Below are 25,618 nucleotides of genomic sequence, written 5' to 3'. Positions count from 1 at the left end.
TATGAACATTTTTTTAAAAAAATTCTTACCGTTTCCCACACTTGTATATGCAATCTTTATTTTGTTACGTTCTCTATCTTTATTCTTATGCTTACATTACAATTGAAAAAAATGAGAAGACAAATATACAAATTGTTAATCAAGATCTTTGATCAAGTATCAAACCAATTGTCAGTTAATGCCTTAATAATATTCGGTCCATGATTGCAGTCTGCATCGACATCCCTATCCCCGGACAAAACAGTCCTCTTGGTGGGGTTCGCTAAATTGATCGGAGAGAAGCCAAGAGCTAAAATATAGCCATAGACTTGTTCAAAAGTAATGAAGACCTTTCCAAGTCTTTGGCATCACTTATTCCATATCCTATGGCTGCACAGCAATTTAATTGCCAGAATTCAGATGCTAAAAAAAGCACAAACAAACCTAAAACGATGATGTTCCACCCTTTATACTTGTTCTTCTTCATCTGTATATATTCAACAATCAAAATGACCAGCAGCGCTGCCTCCGCCACAGCGTACAACGCCACAGAAGTAATCCTCCTAAGCTGCGGCGCATCAACAATCACAAACGACACCAGCCTCCGGAGTTGGGACAGCGATCAAGGTTCAAAATACGTGCCATCAAACGCTCCCATATCTTCAGCTTCCGAAGCTCTCACTATGGATCCTTCGGTTCCTAGCAGTCCCTTACAAGACGGCTCGTGTTTTCCATTCCCCTTTCACATACAATTTCCCCCTCAGTCGAGGCCAGAAATTCCTCCGCCTTTACATGTACCCCAGCATCTATTCCGACGCCAACACTAGTCAATCTCTCTTCTCTGTCAATGCCAATTCCTTCACCCTGTTTACACACTTCAGTGCTTTCCTTTATTCCAAGAGTTTAAAACGACCTTCTTTTATGATGGAATTCATCATTAGCATTGGAGCAACCGAAATACTCAATTTAACCTTCACCCCCAGTCCAAAATCTTATGCTTTTGTAAACGGAATTGAAATTGTGTCTATACCTGATAAACTCTACCTTGATGAAGAAGGCGAGGAAATCAAATTCGTGGATAGGTTGTTTTATCTCAACAGCAATACGGCTTTGCAAAATCTTTACAGGTTGAATGTGGGCGGCACCTCTGTTTCGATAGAAGAAGATAGTGGCATGTTTCGGAGCTGGAGTCCTGACGATGATTACATATTCTACGGCGATATGGGATTGACGCCGCATGACGAGGGGATTGTCATCCACTACACCAACAATACTCCTCCATATGTCGCACCGCCAGCAGTATACAAATCTGCTAGAACAATGACCAATGTCAGCAGAAATTTAATATGGGCAATTTCCGGTTGATTCTGGATTCTTCTATATGCTCCGCTTCCACTTTTGTGATTTTGTTCACAAAAAGGAAAACGACATATCGTTTACAATAATAATCAATAATCAGACTGCAGATATTACAGTCGATGTCATCTTCTCGGCTGGCGCCCCTGATCTTCCCATCTTCAAAGATTACATAACATGGGTTCCTGATGTTGGAAATCGTGGAATGCAAGACCTGCGGCTATCTTTAGTTCCTAACGTTAAGTCCGGACCAAGATACATCAATGCTATGCTAAATGGATTAGAAATTTTCAAACTCAATGATTCGACTGCAAGTTTTGCAGCATCCAACAATAAACTGGTGATCGATTCACCGCCGGCTTCAGTACCAGGGAACCCGCCAATGAAGAAGAAAAACAGTTTTGTGATTTACACTGTGGTGGGGAGTGTTATCAGCCTAATTGTGGTGGTTGCAGCCGTGTCTATCTTGGTTCTCTGGCGGCAACGGAAGTCGAGGTCCACTGCGGGAACTAGGGAATCAGGCATCTCCCTGCGTTGCGATACATGCAGATACTTCTCAATCGCCGAGATCAGGACTGCCACCCGCAACTTCGACGACAGCTTCGTCATCGGCAGGGGAGGCTTCGGCAACGTCTATAAAGGATTCATCGATAACGCGGCCACAACAGTAGCAATCAAAAGGCTCAACTCCACCTCCAACCAAGGCACTTGCGAGTTTCTTACTGAGATCGACATGCTTTCCAAGCTTCGCTACCTCCACTTGGTCTCCCTCATCGGCTACTGCAACGACAACGGCGAGATGATCCTGGTATACGACTACATGGCCCATGGCACCCTCCGCGACCACATCTGCAACTCCAACAACTCGCCCTTAATGTGGAAGCAGCGCCTCCAAATCTGCCTGGGCGCCGCCAAGGGACTGGACTACCTCCACACCGGCACCAAGCACGCCATAATCCATCGCGACGTCAAGTCCACCAACATCCTACTTGATGGGAAATGGGTGGCCAAAATCTCAGATTTTGGACTGTCCAAAATGGGACCAGAAAATGAGTCATTCACCCACATCAGCACCAACGTCAAAGGCACGTTCGGATACTTAGACCCCGAGTACTTCTCGACCTGTAAACTGACGACAAAATCTGATGTATATGCTTTTGGGGTGGTTTTATTCGAAGTTGTATCTGGAAGAGCTGCAGTGGACATGAGACTTGAGGAGGAGCAACATAGCCTAGCCGGATGGGCTCGGCTCTGCATACAAGAGGGAAAAGTGGATCAGCTGATTGATCCCAGCTTGACGGGGCAGATTTCAGCAGCTTGTTTGGAAGCATTTGTTGGAATTGGAGGCAGATGCATACATTTTCAGCCGAAAGAGAGGCCTGCAATGGCAGATGTAGTTAAAGGCCTTGAGTTAGCCATGGCTCTACAACAGGCACCCAATAGAACAAGTTGAAGAAGCTGGAACTGCTTGAGTCTTAAGCCAACACATGTAATGTAATACTACTCGTTTCTCTATGCTCAAAGTTGGTTATATGCTCAATTCTGTATGTTCAAATTGAATCAAATGCTAATGATGATACTCAAGGTTGAGAGTACAGGACTTTGTCACATTTTTCAATTTTCATCCATCCCCCAAAATTGGTTACATTTCACTTTATACCATTTTTGGTAGTGGACCCCATATTCCAGTAACGTATTTTCACTCACATTTTATTAGTACTTATAAAACTAATAGTACTTTAAAAGTATGACTCACATGCCCGATAAAACTGTGACAATATTTAGGGAACGGATGGAGTAGTACTTCCACCGTCCATAAAAAATAGTCATATATCTATATTTGATTTTCATCCATACCTTTACTTTTTATCTAAATTGAAATCCGTGTGTTCAAACACTATGAAAGAATAAGATATTTGGGTCCCTATGTTAATACAAATTTACACTAATAAAATGTATGGTAAGTGAAATGAGTTAGTGAAATGTTGGACATTTACCATTTATTGTAAAAGTGAACATTCATAATGGCCAATTGATGTGAGCCTCGCTGACTCACCAAGACCTTGCGACACCTCTCCGAACAAATCAGCCTCTCGTCGAGCGTATGACCCACGATAACTACGATAATCGGGCTTTGGCATGACACTCTGTGACTTGTAGCATCTATAACACGAACATGCTTCGGAATTCACATCGTATAGCATATTCATCCGATAGCATCTATAACTACGATAATCAGGTTTTGGCATGACACCCTATGAACATTCCTACAACTTCTTCCTCTTTCTATCCCTTTCGCCGGCGGCAGCCCAACCAAACCCCAATCCAGATCACATGGCCGGCCTCATCTCCATCCCCATGGACATCCTCGTCGTCGCCCTCGTCTTGAGCTTCTACATCATCTACCACTACTGCTACGACGCCTCTGCCCGCGGCCTCGACGCGTCGGCGATCAAGGCGCTCCCTACCTTATATATAATTTTAAATTTTAAGTGGAATTTATGTAAAAGATCGTTAAATCTGAAATTTGATGTTATTTTAATTTAGAGAAAATTATAACTATTCACACCTTAAATCTAAGATTTCCTCAAATTGTTAATCTAATAAAAACTTAATAGTTTATTAATCGTCTTCAAATAATATCAGATATGTAATCTTTTTGAACAATCTTTTAATAATTTATAATATATTTAAATTATTGGCATTTTATCCACTTTTCGAATTTGCAACTATTAATAATAGTTATACTTGATGGACGAATGAAGTACACAAGTCACTACTACTTTTAATAATTTATAATTATAATATACTTATATTATTGGTATTTTATCCACTTTTCAAATATTTGCAACTATTAATAATACTTATTCTTGAGAGTCGAATGAAGTACACTACTACTTTTCATTCATTTTCGAAATTTATAATTGATTCATTGTTGCTTCTTCATATTTTGCAAAAGCATTTTCATAGAGGTTATATTTTTTGGTACTAATAACTACATAAACTTTATGTTCTGATTTTTCCTTAAAACTATTTTAAAATATGAATACATTAAGTCATTAACTTTCAATATTTTCTATTTTTTATTAACTTTCTCCACTTTTTTCACCAAATCTTTTCCACATTTCTCTCATTTAATTGAAACAGTGCGACGTTTCTATTTCATTTGAATTTGTTGAGACCAAAGGTGAAAAGGTTTATTTCCATAAAAAAATTCATACAAGTAGTAAAACACTACAAATACACCAATGTTAGGCTGTTAGCTGAGAAAAGAGAGATTTTCTTTTTGTTGTAAATTAGAGAGTATGCGAAAATTAGGATCAAGATAACAAACAAGAATAGTGGAAGAGGATCTACTTTATTCAACGAATCGAACTTTTTCAATTGGTTGAGTGTATACAACTTGAACCAAAAACAATGAGCTACAACTATCACACTTATATCTAACTCGGATGTGTGAGAGTCACACCGAAACAGTTACAACCGTTTACACCTAACGGCCTAACAACAGAGCTCTTGATCTTGATCATATGTGTTGCACCCCACTCTAGCTTCCCATGCATCCACGCATATCCACCATACATTCCCATGCATCCGTTCATAGCTGCGCATGGCCACAAAACACTTTTGTTACTGTACAAACTATTCATAAATATTCGGTCCATGAATTGCAGACTGCATTGACATTCCTATCCTTTTGATTCAATACTTGATCAACAATCTATTTTTATGTCCTTTTGATTCAGAGAGCTAAAATATAGATCTCTAAATCAAAACGACATAAAAATATAGTCCTGTTAGTGGGGTTTTTGCTAAATTGATTGGAGAGAAGCCAAGAGCTAAAATATAGCCACAGACTTGTTCAAAAGTAATGAAGAGTCTTTTCCAAGTCTTCGGCATCACTTATTCCATATCCTATGGCTGCACAGCAATTTAATTGCCAGAATTCAGATGCTAAAAAAAGCACAAACAAACCTAAAACGATGATGTTCCACCCTTTATACTTGTTCTTCTTCATCTGTATATATTCAACAATCAAAATGACCAGCAGCGCTGCCTCCGCCACAGCGTACAACGCCACAGAAGTAATCCTCCTAAGCTGCGGCGCATCAACAATCACAAAAGACACCAGCCTCCGGAGCTGGGACAGCGATCAAGGTTCAAAATACGTGCCATCAAACGCTCCCATATCTTCAGCTTCCGAAGCTCTCACTATGGATCCTTGGGTTCCTGCAGTCCCTTACAAGACGGCTCGTGTTTTCCATTCCCCTTTCACATACAATTTCCCCCTCAGTCGAGGCCAGAAATTCCTCCGCCTTTACATGTACCCCAGCATCTATTCCGACGCCAACACTAGTCAATCTCTCTTCTCTGTCAATGCCAATTCCTTCACCCTGTTTACACACTTCAGTGCTTTCCTTTATTCCAAGAGTTTAAAACGACCTTCTTTTATGATGGAATTCATCATTAGCATTGGAGCAACCCAAAGACTCGATTTAACCTTCACCCCCAGTCCAAAATCTTATGCTTTTGTAAACGGAATTGAAATTGTGTCTATACCTGATAAACTCTACCTTGATGAAGAAGGCGAGGAAATCAAATTCGTGGATAGGTTGTTTTATCTCAACAGCAATACGGCTTTGCAAAATCTTTACAGGTTGAATGTGGGCGGCACCTCGTTTCGATAGAAGAAGATAGTGGCATGTTTCGGAGGTGGAGTCCTGATGATGATTACATATTCTGCTGCGATTATGGATGGACGCCACATGACGAGGGGATTGTCATCCACTACACCAACAATACTCCTCCATATGTCGCACCGCCAGCAGTATACAAATCTGCTAGAACAATGACCAGCATCAGCAGAAATTTAAATTGGGCATTTCCAGTTGATTCTGGATTCTTCTATATGCTCCGCTTCCACTTTTGTGATTTTGTTCACGAAAAGGAAAACGGCTCATTGTTTACAATTATAATCAATGATCAGATGGCAGATATTACAGTCGATGCCATCATCTTGGCCGGCAACCCTGATATTCCCATCTTCAGAGACTACATAACATGGGTTCCTGATGTAGAAAATCGTGGAAAGCAAGACCTGCGGCTATCTTTGGTGCCAAGATATATCAGCGCTATGCTAAATGGATTAGAAATTTTCAAACTCAATGATTCGACAGCAAGTTTTGCAGCATCCAACCATGAACTGGTGATCGATTCACCGCCGGCTTCAGTACCAGGGAACCCGCCAATGAAGAAGAAAAACAGTTTTGTGATTTACACTGTGGTGGGGAGTGTTATCAGCCTAATTGTGGTGGTTGCAGCCGTGTCTATCTTGGTTCTCTGGCGGCAACGGAAGTCAAGGTCCACTGCAGGAACTAGGGGATCAGGCGTCTCCCTGCGTTGCGATACATGCAGATACTTCTCAATCGCCGAGATCAGGACTGCCACCCGCAACTTCGACGACAGCTTCGTCATCGGCAGGGGAGGCTTCGGCAACGTCTATAAAGGATTCATCGATAACGCGGCCACAACAGTAGCAATCAAAAGGCTCAAGTCCACCTCCAACCAAGGCGCTCCCGAGTTCCTTACTGAGATCGACATGCTCTCCAAGCTTCGCCACCTCCACTTGGTCTCCCTCATCGGCTACTGCAACGACAACGGCGAGATGATCCTGGTATACGACTACATGGCCCATGGCACCCTCCGTGACCAAATCTGCAACTCCATCAACTCACCCTTAATGTGGAAGCAACGCCTTCAAATCTGTCTAGGCGCTGCCAAGGGACTGGACTACCTCCACACTGGCACCAAACACGCCATCATCCACCGTGACGTTAAGTCCACCAACATCCTACTTGACAGGAAATGGGTGGCGAAAATCTCAGATTTTGGACTGTCCAAAATGGGACCAGAAAATGAGTCATTCACCCACATCAGCACCAACGTTAAAGGCACGTTCGGATACTTAGACCCTGAGTACTTCTCGACCTGTAAACTGACGAGTAAATCGGATGTATATGCTTTTGGGGTGGTTTTATTTGAAGTTATATCTGGAAGAGCTGCAGTGGACATGAGACTCGAGGAAGAGCAACATAGCCTAGCCGGGTGGGCTCGGTATTGCATACAAGAGGGGAAACTGGATCAGCTGATTGACCAGAGCTTGACGGGGCAGATTTCAGCAGCTTGTTTGGAAGCGTTTGTTGGAATCGGAGGCAGATGCTTACATTTACAGCCGCAAGAGAGGCCTGCAATGGCAGATGTAGTTAAAGGCCTTGAGTTAGCCATGGCACTACAAGACACACACCCAACACAACAAGTTGAAGAAGCTGGAACTGCTTGAGTCTTAAGCCAACACATGTAATGTAAGTCTCGTTTCTCTATGCTCAAAGTCGGACGTATACTCAATTCTGTATGTTCAAATTGAATCAAATGCTAATGATGATACTCAAGGTTGAGAGTACAGCCAATAAAGGGGTGAAACTGAAATAGAAATTCATTGTAATTTCTACTTGAAAGTTGAATCCAAGGAATTGTAATTAGTGTTCTATAATCACTTTGCAACAAAACAATGTTAGTGGTGTTTTTCTTTTACTATATCTCCATTCATTCCATCATCAACTAAAAGCACAACAATTAATGGTGAAACAAGCTTGTTCTACCAAAATATGCCAAAACTGCAGTACTAATGTAGTTGCCAAGAGAGACACATCAAAATAAGGCCTTCTCATGGAAATGCAACTTAATAACGGAGTTTCGTCACGTTAAGAAGTTCCCGAGTAAAGATGATTATCCAAGGAGGGAGTCAATGTTAACATTACACTCCATAGGAAAAGGCTAATGCTATTATTTATCCAAAAGCTTCAGTTTTGAGATTAAGCCAGACTAGATATTTAATGGTGTAATGTATCTAACCAGAAAGGAGCTCAAAAACGATGTGAATTCATAAAATAAAATATACCAATCGCATTAAAAGGGCAAAATCAAAAGGCAGCCTACACATGAGCTAGTAGAATCTAATCATGATTTGGTTTTGTACTGCATTAATGAATACTAAAACGAAAACAGAAAAAAAATAGATATTGGTGCAAGCATTGCTCACTCAAGGAGATGTTTCCTGACTGGAGTAAGACTGAAGCTCGGCTAAGTTAGTCAAAAGCTCCGCCACCTGAGACGGCTCGACAGATAACAGGATGTCTTTGGCCTGCTTCAACGACGACAACTTGACGGCCAAATCGCCGTGGTTGATCGCGGCGGCGAGGAGGGAGAGCGCCTGATCCCTCGCTGGGGCGCCGAGCATGTGGTTATTGGTTGAGGACAAAATGAAAAATTGAGAGGAAAGGTTTCTAGGGTTATGAATTGGGGAAGATGAAAATCAAATTTGGATGGGGTGCGGGGGTGTCAAAACGGCACCGTTTCATCATTTATATTTTGTTTTTACTTTTTTTTTGTTTATCTACAATAATAATACTCCTTTCGTCTCCCTTGAGATTTTGTCACATTTTACAATTTCCATCCATCCCCCAAAATTGGTTACATTTCACTTTATAACAATTTTGGTAGTGGACCCCATATTTCAGTAACTGATTTTCACTCACATTTTATTAGTATTTATAAAACTAATACTTTAAAAGTAAGACTCACATGCCCGGTAAAACTGTGACAATATTTAATCGATAAATCGATAAACTATTTCGAGAACGAACACGTTGCTACAAGTAATTGAAATAGGAGAGTAAGAATAAGCTTGACTCAAAAACTCACAACTTTAATTCATCACAAAAAAATCGTCCCCTTTCCTTCCGTAAACTACACACCTTTTATAGGCAAAAATATGAAATATAAAATCTAACAAATCTCCTAGTGAGATAAGTCATAATAAAATAAAACTATTAAAATAATCTTAATCCTAATGCCTAACGATTTTAAATAACAACTTTAAATCTAATTAAATCCTAACAGCTCCTAAACAAAAATCCTAAGCTATACTTAGAGCATCTCCAATGCCGGCTAGCCGATTCGCGTCACTAGCCGGTCGGCTAGCCGAACCATTGCAGCAGGCCAGTCCGAAATCGCCGATTGGTGGGCGCTGGCCGATGCGCTGGACGCCATTGTGGCGGCCCGATCGGCCAGCGCCTAATATTGTTTTTTTTTTAAAAAAAACCTATATAAACGCGATTTTAGTTTCATTTTCATTTGCACCACTTGTTTTAACGAGTTTTCTTTCTCTCTAAATTTTTGTACAAGAGCATCATCAAGCGGTGGATCTGGCAAGCGAGTCCCGATCCGGCGACGGGAGTGGATCTCCCGGACTTCGCCTGTTGCCCATGAGATGTTGGATGAGACGGAGATGGGCGGGCAGATGGGCCCAGGGTTTAACGTCCCTTGGAATCAGCTGATGGGGATGATGGCCGGAGCGCAGGGGGTGGGAACCAGGGGGGATGCCGTGGGGTATGCCGGGCGGCGGACAGGCCAGCGGCGGGCAGGGGTGGGGAGGTATGCCCCGATGCAGCAGCAGATGATGCATCAGATGATGGGGATGATGCCTCTCTGGCAGGGAGAGATGCATCCCGAGATGCAGGGGTCACCGGGGGGGGACACGGTCTATCGTCCCTCTCTGGATTTTTTGACGGCTTCGTCTCACACGTCGACCCAAGTGGAGACGCCGACCCTTGGCGATGACCTTTTGTCATTGCATGACATGGATCGATCTCGGGGATCCGGACACTCCCGTTCAACGGGCGAAGGCTGCGGCGAAGAAGAAGAAGAAGACGAAGGGTAAGGCCAAGGCGGTCGGCGAGTAGTCGCAGCCCGATGTTGACGACACCCTCGCCCGGCGGAAGTGGACGGAGGATGAGTACGCCGGGGTGGCCAAGGCGTGGTTGGAGGTGTGCGACGATCCGCTGGTTGCGAACAACCAGCGGGTCGTCAACATGTGGGCGAAGATTAGAGCTGCAGGAGGAACTGCCCGCACGGGAAGGACTTCAGCGGGGAGGAGTGTCGGAAGGGGTGGGAGCGCATCAGGGCCACGGTTGGCCGTTTTTCAGGGTTGTACGCCAACAGCCTCCGTCAGCTAGGTAGTGGGCAGAATGAGGAGGACGCCCGGAAGATAGCGGAGAGTCACTTCCCCTTGGCGGGGAAGTACAAGGATTTCCACTTCTGGGAATGCTATGTGTTGCTGAAGGACTCCGAGAAGTTCCGGGCGGGGTGCGACGCTGGGTGGCCGAAGAAGCAGAGGCTGAACTATTCCGGCAACTGCAACGGCAGCAGCGGCGGATCCCACGACCTCCCCCCGGATGCTGAGGAGTTTCCGGCTCCTCCATCCTTTGCTCGTCGCCCTCGTCCGGTTGGACAAAAGCGGACGCAACGGGCAGCAAGGGGGGATCCCCCCTATCGCCCCAGGAGGTCATCTCGGCACCCCCCCACACGAGTACACCTTCTCGCGTCAAAAAATGCGGGAGCAGATGTACAAGGTCTTCCAAGATTGGAGGGCCGCCATTGACCCCACGGAGAAGATGTTTCTTCACTCGATGCTCGAGAGCATGCGGATTGATTTGAATGCCGCGAGGGCACAGATGGGGGGTTCCGACGTGGGCTTAGATACCCCGGGTGGTGGCGGCGACGGCGACGAGGAGTAAAGAGTGGCGGGGATCGTGTGTGGAAGCCCTTTTTTAAAAAAAAAAATCATGTATTATTTTTTTAATCTTTGTACTTTTTTTTAATGAAATGAATTATTTTTCCCGTATCTGTGTCGTAAATTTAATTCCGTAATTTAATCGTAATTTTAATTCCGTAAATGTAGTATTTTTTGAATTATTTTTATTGCGGCTGGCCTAAATCTGATGTGGCAGGTGAATTTTTAGTGCTGCTGACGTGGCAGGGAGAAAGAGTGGCTGGTCTATGGCTGACCTATTTGCATTGGAGATGCACTTAGGCTAAATCTCAACTATTTCATGCAGGTGCATATTCTTAATTATTTAACAAATATAATATAATAAAAATTCAATTTATCGAATAATATATTCCGGGTCTTGCCAACTTAAGACTTCGGGCCAATATATGTTTCCTCTTTTAGTGCGTAGCTTCGGGATCGAAACGAGGATCATATCATAATCTCCTTCTTCAAAAGGATTCGACCACGAATCCTCGAAATCTACATTCTTAGTCACATCATTCCTATCCTTTTGATTCAATACTTGATCAACAATCTATTTTTATGTCCTTTTGATTCAGAGAGCTAAAATATAGATCTCTAAATCAAAACGACATAAAAATATAGTCCTGTTAGTGGGGTTTTTGCTAAATTGATTGGAGAGAAGCCAAGAGCTAAAATATAGCCACAGACTTGTTCAAAAGTAATGAAGAGTCTTTTCCAAGTCTTCGGCATCACTTATTCCATATCCCGTGACTGCACAGCAATTTAATTGCCAGTATTTTCATGCCAAAAAAAGCACAAACAAACCTAAAACGATGATGTTCCACCCTTTATACTTGTTCTTCTTCATCTGTATATATTCAACAATCAAAATGACCAGCAGCGCTGCCTCCGCCACAGCGTACAACGCCACAGAAGTAATCCTCCTAAGCTGCGGCGCATCAACAATCACAAAAGACATCTACCATCGGAGCTGGGACAGTGATCAAGGTTCAAAATACGTGCCATCAAACGCTCCCATATCTTCAGCTTCCGAAGCTCTCACTATGGATCCTTGGGTTCCTGCAGTCCCTTACAAGACGGCTCGTGTTTTCCATTCCCCTTTCACATACAATTTCCCCCTCAGTCGAGGCCAGAAATTCCTCCGCCTTTACATGTACCCCAGCATCTATTCCGACGCCAACACTAGTCAATCTCTCTTCTCTGTCAATGCCAATTCCTTCACCCTGTTTACACACTTCAGTGCTTTCCTTTATTCCAAGAGTTTAAAACGACCTTCTTTTATGATGGAATTCATCATTAGCATTGGAGCAACCCAAAGACTCGATTTAACCTTCATCCCCAGTCTGAAATCTTATGCTTTCGTAAACGGAATTGAAATTGTGTCTATACCTGATAAACTCTACCTTGATGAAGAAGGCGAGGAAATCAAATTCGTGGATAGGTTGTTTTATCTCAACAGCAATACGGCTTTGCAAAATCTTTACAGGTTGAATGTGGGCGGCACCTCGGTTTCGATAGAAGAAGATAGTGGCATGTTTCGGAGCTGGAGTCCTGACGATTATTACATATTCTGCTGCGATTATGGATGGACGCCACATGACGAGGGGATTGTCATCCACTACACCAACAATACTCCTCCATATGTCGCACCGCCAGCAGTATACAAATCTGCTAGAACAATGACCAATGTCAGCAGAAATTTAATATGGCAATTTCCGGTTGATTCTGGATTCTTCTATATGCTCCGCTTCCACTTTTGTGATTTTTTTCACAAAAAGGAAAACGGCTCATTGTTTACAATTATAATCAATGATCAGATGGCAGATATTACAGTCGATGCCATCATCTTGGCCGGCAACCCTGATATTCCCATCTTCAGAGACTACATAACATGGGTTCCTGATGTAGAAAATCGTGGAAAGCAAGACCTGCGGCTATCTTTGGTGCCAAGATATATCAGCGCTATGCTAAATGGATTAGAAATTTTCAAACTCAATGATTCGACAGCAAGTTTTGCAGCATCCAACCATGAACTGGTGATCGATTCACCGCCGGCTTCAGTACCAGGGAACCCGCCAATGAAGAAGAAAAACAGTTTTGTGATTTACACTGTGGTGGGGAGTGTTATCAGCCTAATTGTGGTGGTTGCAGCCGTGTCTATCTTGGTTCTCTGGCGGCAACGGAAGTCAAGGTCCACTGCGGGAACTAGGGAATCAGGCATCTCCCTGCGTTGCGATACATGCAGATACTTCTCAATCGCCGAGATCAGGACTGCCACCCGCAACTTCGACGACAGCTTCGTCATCGGCAGGGGAGGCTTTGGCAACGTCTATAAAGGATTCATCGATAACGCGGCCACAACAGTAGCAATCAAAAGGCTCAACTCCACCTCCAACCAAGGCACTTGCGAGTTTCTTACTGAGATCGACATGCTTTCCAAGCTTCGCTACCTCCACTTGGTCTCCCTCATCGGCTACTGCAACGACAACGGCGAGATGATCCTGGTATACGACTACATGGCCCATGGCACCCTCCGCGACCACATCTGCAACTCCAACAACTCGCCCTTAATGTGGAAGCAGCGCCTCCAAATCTGCCTGGGCGCCGCCAAGGGACTGGACTACCTCCACACCGGCACCAAGCACGCCATAATCCATCGCGACGTCAAGTCCACCAACATCCTACTTGATGGGAAATGGGTGGCGAAAATCTCAGATTTTGGACTGTCCAAAATGGGACCAGAAAATGAGTCATTCACCCACATCAGCACCAACGTCAAAGGCACGTTCGGATACTTAGACCCCGAGTACTTCTCGACCTGTAAACTGACGACAAAATCTGATGTATATGCTTTTGGGGTGGTTTTATTCGAAGTTGTATCTGGAAGAGCTGCAGTGGACATGAGACTTGAGGAGGAGCAACATAGCCTAGCCGGATGGGCTCGGCTCTGCATACAAGAGGGAAAACTGGATCAGCTGATTGATCACAGCTTGACGGGGCAGATTTCAGCAGCTTGTTTGGAAGCATTTGTTGGAATTGGAGGCAGATGCATACATTTTCAGCCGAAAGAGAGGCCTGCAATGGCAGATGTAGTTAAAGGCCTTGAGTTAGCCATGGCTCTACAACAGGCAACAGACCCAATACAAGAAGTTGAAGAAGCTGGAACTGCTTGAGTCTTAAGCCAACACATGTAATGTAATACTACTCGTTTCTCTATGCTCAAAGTTGGTTATATGCTCAATTCTGTATGTTCAAATTGAATCAAATGCTAATGATTATACTCAAGGTTGAAAGTACAGCCAATGAAGGGTGAAACTGAAGTAGAAATTCATTGTATTTTCTACTTGAAAGTTGAGTCCAAGAATTGTATTTAGTGTTGTAGAATCACTTTGCAACAAGACAATGTTAGTGGTGTTTTTCTTTTACTATATCTCCATTTATTCCATCATCAACTAAAAGCACAACAATTAACGGTGAAACAAGCTTGGACTATCAAAATATGCCAAAACTGCAGTACTAATGTCTTTAAGTTGAGACACAGGCCTTCTCATGGAAATGCAACTTAATAACGGAGTTTCGTCACGTTAAGAAGTTCCCGAGTAAAGATGATTATCCAAGGAGGGAGTCAATGTTAACATTACACACCATAGGAAAAGGCTAATGCTATTATTTATCCAAAAGCTTCAGTTTTGAGATTAAGATTAAACTAGATATTTAAGGTGTAATGTATCTAACCAGAAAGGAGCTCAAAAACGATGTGAATTCATAAAATAAAATATACCAATCGCATTAAAAGGACAAAATCAAAAGCATCCTATACATGAGCTAGTAGAATCTAATCATGATTTGGTTTTGTACTGCATTAATGAATACTAAAACGAAAACAGAAAAAAAATAGATATTGGTGCAAGCATTGCTCACTCAAGGAGATGTTTCCTGACTGGAGTAAGACTGAAGCTCGGCTAAGTTAGTCAAAAGCTCCGCCACCTGAGACGGCTCGACAGATAACAGGATGTCTTTGGACTGCTTCAATGACGACAACTTGACGGCCAAATCGCCGTGGTTGATCGCGGCGGCGAGGAGGGAGAGCGCCTGATCCCTCGCTGGGGCGCCGAGCATGTGGTTATTGGTTGAGGACAAAATGGGTTTTGAATTTGGGAAGAAGAAAATCAGATTTGGAAGGGGTGCGGGAATGTCAAAACTGTTCGTTACGTTACTTTTTAAATCTACAATAGTAACTTAGTAAGTAATGCTCCTCCGTTTGCTATTACGAGTCTCATTCATGGGCGGAAAGAGGGTGGAAAAAAGTTAGTAGAAACAAAGGTCTCACTTGTATATGTTAGTTTTAAATGAAATAGGAGTGGAATGAGTTAGTGGAAGGTAGAACCTTATTACCATTTATGGTAAAAGTGAACCGGGACTCTCATTCGCGGACAGACTAAAATGAAAAAACGAGACTCTTATTCGCGGACAGAGGGAGTATAATATTACCCGTTTCATCACTTTTATTTCGTTTCATTACTCTTTTAATTTATAATAATAAATTAATAATATTACTTTCTCCGTACATAAAAAATAGTTACATTTATAAAAAATTACTACATTGTTAATAAAAAATTAGTAATGGAAGGAAAAGTAGGTAAAGTATAAAGAGAAAAAGAGAAAAAATAATAATGAACTAATTTTTTATGGATATACTAAAATACGCCCGGGTTCTCGGCATTTGTTTCCCCGTCACGCTGTCAAGGAGAAGATCGAAAACAAGGCGTAAGAGACTCGTAGCCCAGCCATAAAATTTCAATATTTGAATACTATAGTAGATTTTGATTATCTCTTGTTGCTATGTAATGAATGATGATGATTTAATTAGAGGAAACTGCATAAATAGTTTTTTTATACTCTTTGCTACTCATACAGTAAATTTTTTCCTTTTTACCGTATTCCACAATTTTATTTGCCTCTTTATTTTCTTATATTGACTCCATTGTTAGTGTTGGAGCAACACAAAGACTCCTTTTAACCTTCACCCCAAATCCAAATTCTTCTGCTTTTGTAAACGGAATCGAAATTGTGTCAATGCCTGATAAACTCTACCTTGATGAAGAAGGCGTGGAAATCAAACATGGGGATGGGTTGTTTAATCTCAGCACCAACATGGCTTTGGAGAGTCTTTACAGGCTGAACGTGGGCGGCGACACAGTTGCGATACAAGAAGGTGGCATGTTTCGGGGCTGGAGTCCCGATGATGGCAACGTAATCTTGGCAGATTCTGCTTCCACGCTTCGTGATAACGAACTTGTGATCAAATACACCAACAACACTCCTCCCTATACCGCGCCGCAAGAAGTGTACCTATCTGGTAGAACAACATCTAACACCACCCTAGGTGTATTGTGGGGATTCGCAGTTGATTCTGGATTCTTCTATCTGCTCCGCTTCCACTTTTGTGAATTTGTGTATACAAAGAAGAACGAAAGAAAGTTCACGATGACCATCAATAACGACGGGGTCTTAGATGTCGATATCGTCTCATTGGCCGGTGGCCCTGATATTCCCATCTTCAGAGACTGCATAACATGGCTGCCAGAGGTTGGAAATCGCGGAAAGGCTGAACTTCAGCTAGGTATGGCGAGTTCCCTTGAGACAGGCCCTTTGCTGAACGGCTTAGAAATTTTCAAAGTAAGCGACACGACAGGAAGCTTAGCCATTCAGCAAAGGGCTCAACCCGTGACAGATTCACCGCCAACGAAGGCTTCCGACCCTGGCCTCGTGATGGATCCACCGCCACCGAAGAAGAAAAACGGCGCTGTTGTAATTTACAGTGTGGTGGGGTGTGTTATCGGCGTGGTTGTGGTGGTTGCAGCCGTGACTTTCTTGATTCTCCGGAGGCGGCAGCGGAAGTCAACAAGGGGATCCCTGCGTTGTGATACATGCAGATACTTGTCAATCGGCGAGATCAAGGCCGCCACCCGCAACTTCAACGACAGCTTCATCATCGGCAGGGGGGGCTTTGGCAACGTCTACAAAGGCGTCATCGACAACGCGACCACAACAGTAGCAATTAAAAGACTCAACTCCACCTCCAACCAAGGCGCTCACGAGTTCCTTACCGAGATCGACATGCTCTCCAAGCTTCGCCACCTCCACTTGGTCTCCCTCATAGGCTACTGCGACGACAACGGCGAGATGATCCTGGTATACGACTACATGGCCCATGGCACCCTCCGCGACCACATCTGCAACTCCAACAACTCGCCCTTAATGTGGAAGCAGCGCCTCCAAATCTGTCTAGGCGCTGCCAAGGGACTGGACTACCTCCACACTGGCACCAAGCACGCCATCATCCACCGCGACGTTAAGTCCACCAACATCCTACTTGACGGGAAATGGGTGGCGAAAATCTCAGATTTTGGACTGTCCAAAATGGGACCAGAAAATCAGTCATTCACTCACATCAGCACCAACGTGAAAGGCACGTTCGGATACTTGGATCCAAAGTACTACACTACCGGTAAACTGACGAGTAAGTCTGATGTATATGCTTTCGGGGTGGTTTTATTCGAAGTTATATCTGGAAGAGGTGCAGTGGACATGAGACTCGAGGAGGAGCAACATAGCCTAGCCGGGTGGGCTCGGTATTGCATACAAGAGGGGAAACTGGATCAGCTGATTGACCAGAGCTTGACAGGGCAGATTTCAGCAGCATGTTTGGAAGCGTTTGTTGGAATCGGAGGCAGATGCTTACATTTACAGCCGCAAGAGAGGCCTGCCATGGGAGATGTAGTTAAAGGCCTTGAGTTAGCCATGGCATTACAATAGGACTACACACATCATGCTTTTTGAATTTAGAAATTTCATTGTATCTTCCACTTGACTTGAAACTAAGGAATTGTATTCCGTGTTCGCTTTGCAATAAAACAAGTTAATAAAAAGTGTTGAACCCGTTGTCAAATAAAGCCAAAAATAGAGTAGTCAGCCCATCGGAGTTCGGATCAATCCCCACTCGAATAACGAACTGACTGAGTCAGGCAGTCAGCCCGTAATTTCATGGACATCCCTATAGGCAACATGGTCCTATGAGAAACAACTGTTTCATAGAAAACCATTGACTTGTTCCAAGTGATGCAAAGACTTGCAAGTCTTTGGCTCCACTTATTTCATATCCTATCACTTTAATTGCCAGAAGTTAGAAGCTTAAGAGCATTGGCAATACCGCCCTAGCCACCGCCTTGCGGGACGGCGGTCAGGAAGGGCAGCATTGCAACAGCTGAGCCGTGGGGGATGGGGAGGGGCGCCCGAGAGCACGGGCCAGGCCGCCAGGCACGGGCTGGGCGCACCTATTGCGCGCTGAGCAACTGCCGAACAAAATAGTCGCAGTTGAGGACGACACGAGTTTTAATGAAAAATTGATAGTATAAGAGTGCAGAGAAAAAAATGGGTAAAGTATACGAAAGAAGAAAAAAAGTAATAAGAATGAGGCTGTTTTTCGTGGACATACTAAAATAGCAAAATAGAACTATTTTTCGTGGCCAGAGAGAGTAGTAGGTCCCTCCGTGACTCAGTCCGTGATTAAAAATCTCGATTCACCTTTCGGTCCATCGGCCATTAGGAACTCAGTTCACTTCTACAATAAATGGTAAATGCTCTGCATTTCAATAACTTATTTAACTCACATTTTATTAGTAAAATTTTTAGTAAAATAGGAGACCCACATTTGAATATCTTATTCTTTCACACGCACACACCAATATCTTTGAACATACTGATTTCAATTTACATAAAAAATGAAGGTATGGATGCAAATCAAATATAGATTAAATAAAGATATGGTTGCAAACAGCAATCTCTCAAACACCCCACAATCCTAAGCATATTGATTACTAGAACACTAATCCAAACGAATATTTACATCTCTTGTTCAAAATTCTAAAACAGAATGGCATCATCCGTTTCTCTCCACCACAAGGAACAATGAATGTCGAATCAGGCCGTACCAGTTTAGAGGAGGCATCACGTGCATATCCGCCTCGACGGTATAAGCACAATCCCAAGTTGAGAGATTTCTTACAGGTGACTCGAGCCGATGCAGATTACTGTTGGAATTTCAACAGGCACATTGATACTAGAGGATTAGTTGTCGCCGCCACAGGAAGATGTGATCATGTTGGAAGGGGTTATGCCGGGGTTCTCGCCATTAGTTTCCCCATCGAGCTGTCAATGAGAAGAGTGAAAACAAGGCGTAAGAAACGCATAGCTCAGCCTTACAATTTAATACTACTGTTGATAGCCACTAACCTTCATAGGATGCTGCTGCATTATTATGGGAACCTTTGTCAGGTCCCTCAAAACTCCCTGCAAATCAGGCATTCGATGTTTAACCAAACGAGGTGTATTAAAACTTGTAAAAAGAGGATTTCAGTTACTCGACAGGAAAAAGGAGATGGGAAGATTTCTAAAGATAGTTAAAAGGACGACTACGTTAATCAGGTACTATGAACTCAAGAGGCAAACGGTGACATGTTCATTCGATCCATTCATCTCCGGGAGACAAAAATGACATAATTGTCGGTGATGAAGGTATTATTAGAAAATTACAAATCAGTAAATTTTACTGGCAAATAATTTTATTTAGTCAGTCCCGTGTAATTTTTTACGATACAATGGACAATTTCCATGATATAAAAGGTGCTATAAAGAAAGATTGCTAGAATGCCATATGCATTCGTATGAAAAAAAAAGAATCTCTCCAACGACTATTATTTAGTGATTCCAAATTATAGTGAAGCACCAAGCTTGTTTCGATGATCAAATATTACGAGCTAAACGACAAAATATAATTATTTGTGTGAAAATTGAAACTTTCATTCAGAAAATGAATATTTTCAATTAGAAAATAGAATGGAAAAACTCATGTTTGAGCTACTATACACAAATGGAAAAGCTACGTTTGTCGAATGGCACACACATACATACCTTGCTGGCCCACTTGAGACCACAAGCGTTACAAAAAGTTCTTGGCCCGTCCGGTCCACGTCGCATCATAGGAGTGGCTTTTGAGCTGATCCCACAATGTGTGCATCTGTTGAAATCGAGCAAGAGAAGTGTTTCAAAGGAAGTCATCAAGTAACAAACTGAGAAGGTAACTGCTTCAGACGTCAATTCAAAGGCAGCTTATATCATTAATATAACGGCCAGGAAGCATAAAAGCCATTAAGATTCACCAGCTAAAAAATACAAACCATAAAGATACTAAATTTAGAGGCACTCACGAGGTTTCCGGCTCTTCCGGGCCAGGATTCCCATTCCAATCAGCAGAACATGATCCCGGTTCGTCAAGCACTGATTTTGATGACGTGAACTGACCTTTCTTACGCTGCATCCTGGAAGATGGCATAAGCATGAGATAAATATGACATTTTAATATATAATACGGATTATATGAATAAGTTGGTTGAGTTAGCCCAATCTACAAAACATGCAAATAAATCTCTTCCAGGCACATCGTATACCATTTCAGACAATAATTCCTATTTAATAAGTAAAATTTAAAAATTCAGTCCGCTATACAAGGTATTAAGGTAAAAAAGCAGCAACAACTCGAACAGAACCTTCATTTGTTTGCGAAACCATTATCTACAAGCATATAACGCAACAATGTGCTGAAACAAAAGGAACAAAAAAAGCAAGTTATATTGCTTTTCGATTTGATTTACAGTAATAAAGAGAAAGCACGTACTCCCTCCGTCCCACCGAAGATGACCCACTTCCCTTTTTTGGTTTGTCCCAACCAAGATGACCTATTACTAAAAATAAACACCTTTTTATCTCTATTTCATTCCCTCTCTCTACTTAACACAAAAAATAAAGTTGCATTAAGGAAGGGGTCATCTTCCGTGGGACGTAGGGAGTACAAAATATATCTACTTGAAGCAGTTAGAGTAAGGAACTGCAATTAGAAGACCACTGAATATTTGAGAATGGTTCCACGAAACTTATACTGCACATAATCATAAAAAAGGTTCAACCAGAAACATGATCCAACAAAAACAGTCGACACTTATTGAACAATCTCAATCTCATTACAACCTGAGGGCAACTTCTTTGCGAACTGTATAACGGATCTTCTTTTCAAAACACCGTTCTTTCCTCTTCTCTCTAAACCGGTTCAAAGAGGCAGCCCTCTGAGGCTGACTCGACCTTGCTGGATAATCACCCACGTTCTGCTTAAAGTACATGCCAAGGAGTAAACAAACGATAAATCAGTTACCAAGTTGAGAAATCTGAGTTCTTGAAAGTCACACCAATCATACCCTATGGTTCTGAGGTGTCATCCCCGGGGTAGGAATACCAGTCGGCACTTCGTACCCACCCAACAATAACAAAACTGCCTGAACCTGAAGCATCAATAAACAACACAATTACAATCCTTGCATAAAACATCACGAGGCCTTCTAGCCCTCCCAATACACAGAGAAATTGGAGTTCCGAAATCGCAACAGAACTCAAGAATTCCCCCAAATCACAATGTTCCACACCAATCACAATCACAATCACAATCTACACTAACTTCAAATCCTTGGAGAACCCATCACAAGGCCTTCTAGCCCTCACAATACACATAAAAATTCGAGTTCCGAAATCGCAACATAGCTCAAGAATCCCCCCAATTCTCAACCAATTGCATAACAAGAACTAACTTTCAGAAAAATCAATAACCCCAATTCAATATCCTCCACACCAATCACAATCACAATCACAATCTACACTAACTTTAAAAAATCAAGGAAACATCAATAATAAAAAAATGGAAGCAATTACAACCAAGAAAAAAAAAATCCTTGCAGAACACATCACAAGGCCTCCAAATACACGCAAAAATTCGAGCTCCGAAATTGCAATAGGACCCAAAAAATTCCCCCAAATCCTAACGAATTGTAAAACAACAATTAACTTCCAGAAAATCCAGTAACCCTAATCCAATTTTCCCCACGCCAATCACAATCACAATCTCCACTAACTCCAAATTCACACACCTCACTGCAATCTCGAATTGGGAAAATCAACGAAAAAACGCCAACGCAATCAAGGCCTAAACTCAATTCAAATCACAACCACAAAATCCCCCACATTGAACACACGCAAAAAGGGGGCAATCAATCAACAAACACCTTATCAGGGGAAACAGAGTCGAAGACATAAACTTCGCCCTGAAAGGAGAGGGTGAGCTGGTCGGCGGGCGGCTCCGCCGTCAAATCGGGGGCGTAGAGGGCCGTGTCGAGGGCGGCGAGGGCGTGCGGCGAGTGGGCCGCGTCGTACCTGATCTCGGAAGAGGGGTGGTGGCTGGTGGTGCCGTCGGGGTCGTTGTCGATGTCGTCGGCGTCGTTTCCGTCGTCGAGGTGGGGCGCGGGGTGGTCGGCGGCGGCGTCATTCATGGCGGAGGGGTGTGGCGTTCCGTACATGGAGATTTGGCTGCCTCCTCCTTCCTCAGTCAACTCTCTTGTATTTTTACGAACGCCATTAATTTTTTTTATTTATTTAATCGAAGAATGTCGTGGATAATTAATTAGTTTAATTGTGATTAACAAATTTGGAGATTTTGTGGGATTTGCCCTCTCTAGGGCCCACAGTGGTGTGGTATGGTATGCTGGCTATAATTTATAATCTGCACAATTAAATGATTTAGGTATATGAGTTGAAAATATTGGGTAGTAGAAAATGTGAATAAATGGGCTTAGTTAAGCCGACAGCCCGTGCCAAAATAGTCTAATACGGTATAATGATCCTTTTAAAAAGTTGAATTTTTCTCAAGAATTTTGCAATTGATAAATAATATCACGAACTTTACCCTGAGTTTATTATTTTTTACCAATGGAAAAATTTCGGCAAATAATATAATGATACAGATTTTTTTTATAATTTCTCGACAACAACTTCAAGATTTTTTAACTTTGAGAATAGTTTTTCTTGAAGCACATCCTCCAAATTTGTTCTTCAATCTATTAATATAGCCGGAACTTTTTCACTGGTGGGAAATAACAAACTTAGAGTAAAGTTCGTGATATTATTTGTCAATTTCAGAGTTCGTAGGAAAAATCAACTTTTTGAAAATTTCTTGACATTTAGTGTCAATATCCCTTTTTTTTTATTAAATAAGACGTGTTTCTAATACTACTATATATTTATCGTCTAAGACCAAAAAAGAGAGGAATAATTTTAGGGTGCAATCATCTCCAATCTTAATGTTGAACAAAACCTTAGAAAGTTTCACGACAACCGCAAAGGCATTCCATTATGTAATCACATTTTAGCATATGTACCAACAATAACCGTAAGAGTCACATTTTACTTTTAATTTAGATAATAAGTATGTCTCACATTCCATTAACTCACTTTACTCATATTTTATTATAAAATCAATATAAAAAATGGTCTTATATTCTATTAACTTTTCTAACTTATTATTCCATACATTTCTTAAAATTCATGTTCATACCAAATGTGACTTCTATTCGAGGGATGGAGGGAGTGTACTTCACTCACGAAAAAAAAAAGCTAGCTATTTGTCTTGCCATCAAACCATGTAGTGGAGTAACTTTTTGACTATAATAATAGCTTTTGCCGAACCAAATCTAACTAAATAAGAGGAAGAAATTCGATGAAGATCATTAACAAATTTGAGTATCAAACAATATGAAATTTTGTCTAAGTAAATTTTTGGACATGGACCTGATTTTATTTATTTAGACGTCATTTACAAGTTATAACTATTTGGAACGTTTAGTACAACTATACTATCGATTATGTATGATTCAATTTTGCTAAAATCGAGAACTACTGAAATCCCAAACACAATCAAAGTTAATGATTTTTGTGATCAGATTTAAATTTCACTTAAAAAGAAGTATTGGTCAATGTTTGTAATACTATTAGTTAACAATTACTCTTAATTATTTTAACAATTTTTTGATTTCTCCAACAAAATAGGTGAAGACAAATTTACACACTAAAAGCATGACATGTGAAATTGGAGCAGTATTTTTTCCCCTAAAATTATGTACTCACTATACTAATTAAAAACGTCAACCAACTATAAAAACAGAAGCCATTTCAGAATTGAAGCAGAAAAATATCTAGAAAGGGAAACCAGATCCCATCTTCGCAATCCAAAATCATGAACGTAGACGAAGAGGTGGAGCGTCTCAAAGAGGAGATCAAGCGTCTCGGCAAACCTCAATCCGACGGCTCCTACACGGTTCTCTCTCCTCGCATTTCTCCATCTCTTTTCAATTCCTCTATTATGCTCCAATTTCTGTATTATTGCGCTTCGGATCCACATCCGCCTCAATTTCCCTAGCTCGATGCTTTCCGCAGCTCCGATTGTGCGGCTGTATCATCCGATTTATCCTGATTTTATTTTCTGAATTCGTAGATCTAGGCGTTTTGTGGTTGCTCATGAGATTTATGTGATCGCATCGCATGCCTTCTAGATTTTGCTGGTCACAGTATTGAGATTCACAAAATGATTGATCGGAAAAGTAGGATCAAAAGAGTGCTGAGTATTTTTTGTGCTATAGATAGATTTCATTATACTGAAATAACTTGAGGCCTACCGTCTGGTGTCGATGATGCCTTGATCCGTCACTGTATTGCTTGTTCGGTGATCGATGATGATGAGAATTTGAGCTAGAGATCAACCAAATATAGATTACTGCTTCGTATTTCGTCTTCAAATTATGCACTTTTCTTCATCATAGCAGCAAATCGATCGCCGTTACCGACCAATTTGCAGTTTTGAAAGTAGATTATGTTGATTTACTTTATGATTACTTGCTGCTCATAAAGAAAGTCTCTGTCAAAGGGCATTAGCAAGAGATGCTTTTAGAAACATGCTCCTTTCTCATTTTGTAGGTGACAAGATATATGGAGTATTACCTTCCTTTCATTACAAATTGAATCAGAAACAATAGAATTAGGGTGTGCAAGTGTTGGAGAAGGTTGGATTACCTAATTATTCTAATGAAAGCTCTATGTATGGCAACTTTGTTTCCCACCTTTATCTCATAGATTCATTCTTCTCCATCACACAATACAAAGAAGACACCTTTTTGAATTTATAGACAGAGGCATGCTTTCTTACCTGGGCATCATTCTTACTTATGCAGGTTACATTTGGTGTGCTATTTAATGATGATAGATGCGCTAACATCTTTGAAGCTCTAGTTGGAACACTGCGTGCAGCAAAGAAGCGAAAACTTGTCACATACGATGGGGAGCTGCTGTTGCAGGGAGTCCATGACAACGTTGAGATCAAGCTGAAAGCAGAAGCAGTGCCAAGTGATGCAGCTGCGAGTACCTAAAAGGATGTGGTATAAAATCCTTACAGCTTGGACGAGCACGTCGTTTTTCCCTATTTTGTGAAATCTGTGTTGTATCTACCATGATGTAAAATGGATGCTACTTGCTGCGTTTATTGTTTTATGTATTTCGAGTTTCTGAATTATGGCGTGTTCGACCATTTATGCATTGAGTCAAGAAATTATGGAGATATAATGCGGTTGGTGTAACTATAAACACATGAATCCAAAATCTTCATTCTGTACTAATCTGTCATGCCAAGGTTTGCATGTG

General features: G+C 41.9%; 4 protein-coding genes across 4 annotated transcripts; 3 read left to right on the top strand and 1 right to left on the bottom strand.

Annotated features, from left to right (window-relative positions):
- The first annotated feature begins 350 nt into the window (after window positions 1-350).
- LOC125185589 lies at window positions 351-7,927 on the top strand. Its single transcript, XM_048082150.1, is given in 6 exon segments — window positions 351-677; window positions 679-1,332; window positions 1,334-2,783; window positions 3,575-3,792; window positions 5,226-6,009; window positions 6,012-7,927. Coding segments are annotated over 6 exon segments (5,082 nt in total). The 5' UTR covers window positions 351-365; the 3' UTR covers window positions 7,676-7,927.
- Window positions 7,928-11,727: 3,800 nt separating this feature from the next.
- Window positions 11,728-17,852, top strand: LOC125185568 (receptor-like protein kinase FERONIA). The gene is made up of 2 exons (XM_048082122.1): window positions 11,728-14,157; window positions 15,965-17,852. Exons 1-2 carry the CDS (start codon window positions 11,803-11,805, stop codon window positions 17,807-17,809), a joined length of 4,200 nt encoding a protein of 1,399 aa, XP_047938079.1. The 5' UTR covers window positions 11,728-11,802; the 3' UTR covers window positions 17,810-17,852.
- A 931-nt stretch (window positions 17,853-18,783) lies between these two features.
- LOC125218181 (GATA transcription factor 24-like) lies at window positions 18,784-22,498 on the bottom strand. The gene is made up of 7 exons (XM_048119804.1): window positions 22,159-22,498; window positions 21,301-21,384; window positions 21,077-21,210; window positions 20,260-20,370; window positions 19,964-20,069; window positions 19,286-19,342; window positions 18,784-19,201 (listed from the first exon to the last, which is right to left on the bottom strand). The coding sequence occupies exons 1-7, from the start codon at window positions 22,447-22,449 to the stop codon at window positions 19,121-19,123; spliced, it is 864 nt and encodes a 287-aa protein (XP_047975761.1). The 5' UTR covers window positions 22,450-22,498; the 3' UTR covers window positions 18,784-19,120.
- Window positions 22,499-24,087: 1,589 nt separating this feature from the next.
- On the top strand, window positions 24,088-25,487 carry LOC125221896 (costars family protein At4g33640). Its single transcript, XM_048124215.1, has 2 exons — window positions 24,088-24,242; window positions 25,153-25,487. Exons 1-2 carry the CDS (start codon window positions 24,162-24,164, stop codon window positions 25,345-25,347), a joined length of 276 nt encoding a protein of 91 aa, XP_047980172.1. The 5' UTR covers window positions 24,088-24,161; the 3' UTR covers window positions 25,348-25,487.
- Window positions 25,488-25,618: the final 131 nt, after the last annotated feature.

The sequence above is a fragment of the Salvia hispanica genome, chromosome 4 (assembly GCF_023119035.1).
Source record: "Salvia hispanica cultivar TCC Black 2014 chromosome 4, UniMelb_Shisp_WGS_1.0, whole genome shotgun sequence".
NCBI classification, from domain to species: Eukaryota; Viridiplantae; Streptophyta; class Magnoliopsida; order Lamiales; family Lamiaceae; genus Salvia; species Salvia hispanica.
This window is presented reverse-complemented; position numbering and strand designations above follow the sequence as displayed.

Coding starts and splice junctions, on each gene's coding strand:
- LOC125221896 (XM_048124215.1), top strand. CDS start 24,162: ATGAACGTAGACGAAGAGGTGGAGCGTCTCAAAGAGGAGATCAAGCGT. Junction 24,243..25,152: donor AATCCGACGGCTCCTACACG/GTTCTCTCTCCT, acceptor TTACTTATGCAG/GTTACATTTGGTGTGCTATT.
- LOC125218181 (XM_048119804.1), bottom strand. CDS start 22,449: ATGTACGGAACGCCACACCCCTCCGCCATGAATGACGCCGCCGCCGAC. Junction 21,211..21,300: donor TGACACCTCAGAACCATAGG/GTATGATTGGTG, acceptor TACTTTAAGCAG/AACGTGGGTGATTATCCAGC. Junction 20,371..21,076: donor CGCAAAGAAGTTGCCCTCAG/GTTGTAATGAGA, acceptor GCCATCTTCCAG/GATGCAGCGTAAGAAAGGTC.
- LOC125185568 (XM_048082122.1), top strand. CDS start 11,803: ATGATGTTCCACCCTTTATACTTGTTCTTCTTCATCTGTATATATTCA. Junction 14,158..15,964: donor AAGTTGAAGAAGCTGGAACT/GCTTGAGTCTTA, acceptor TTATTTTCTTAT/ATTGACTCCATTGTTAGTGT.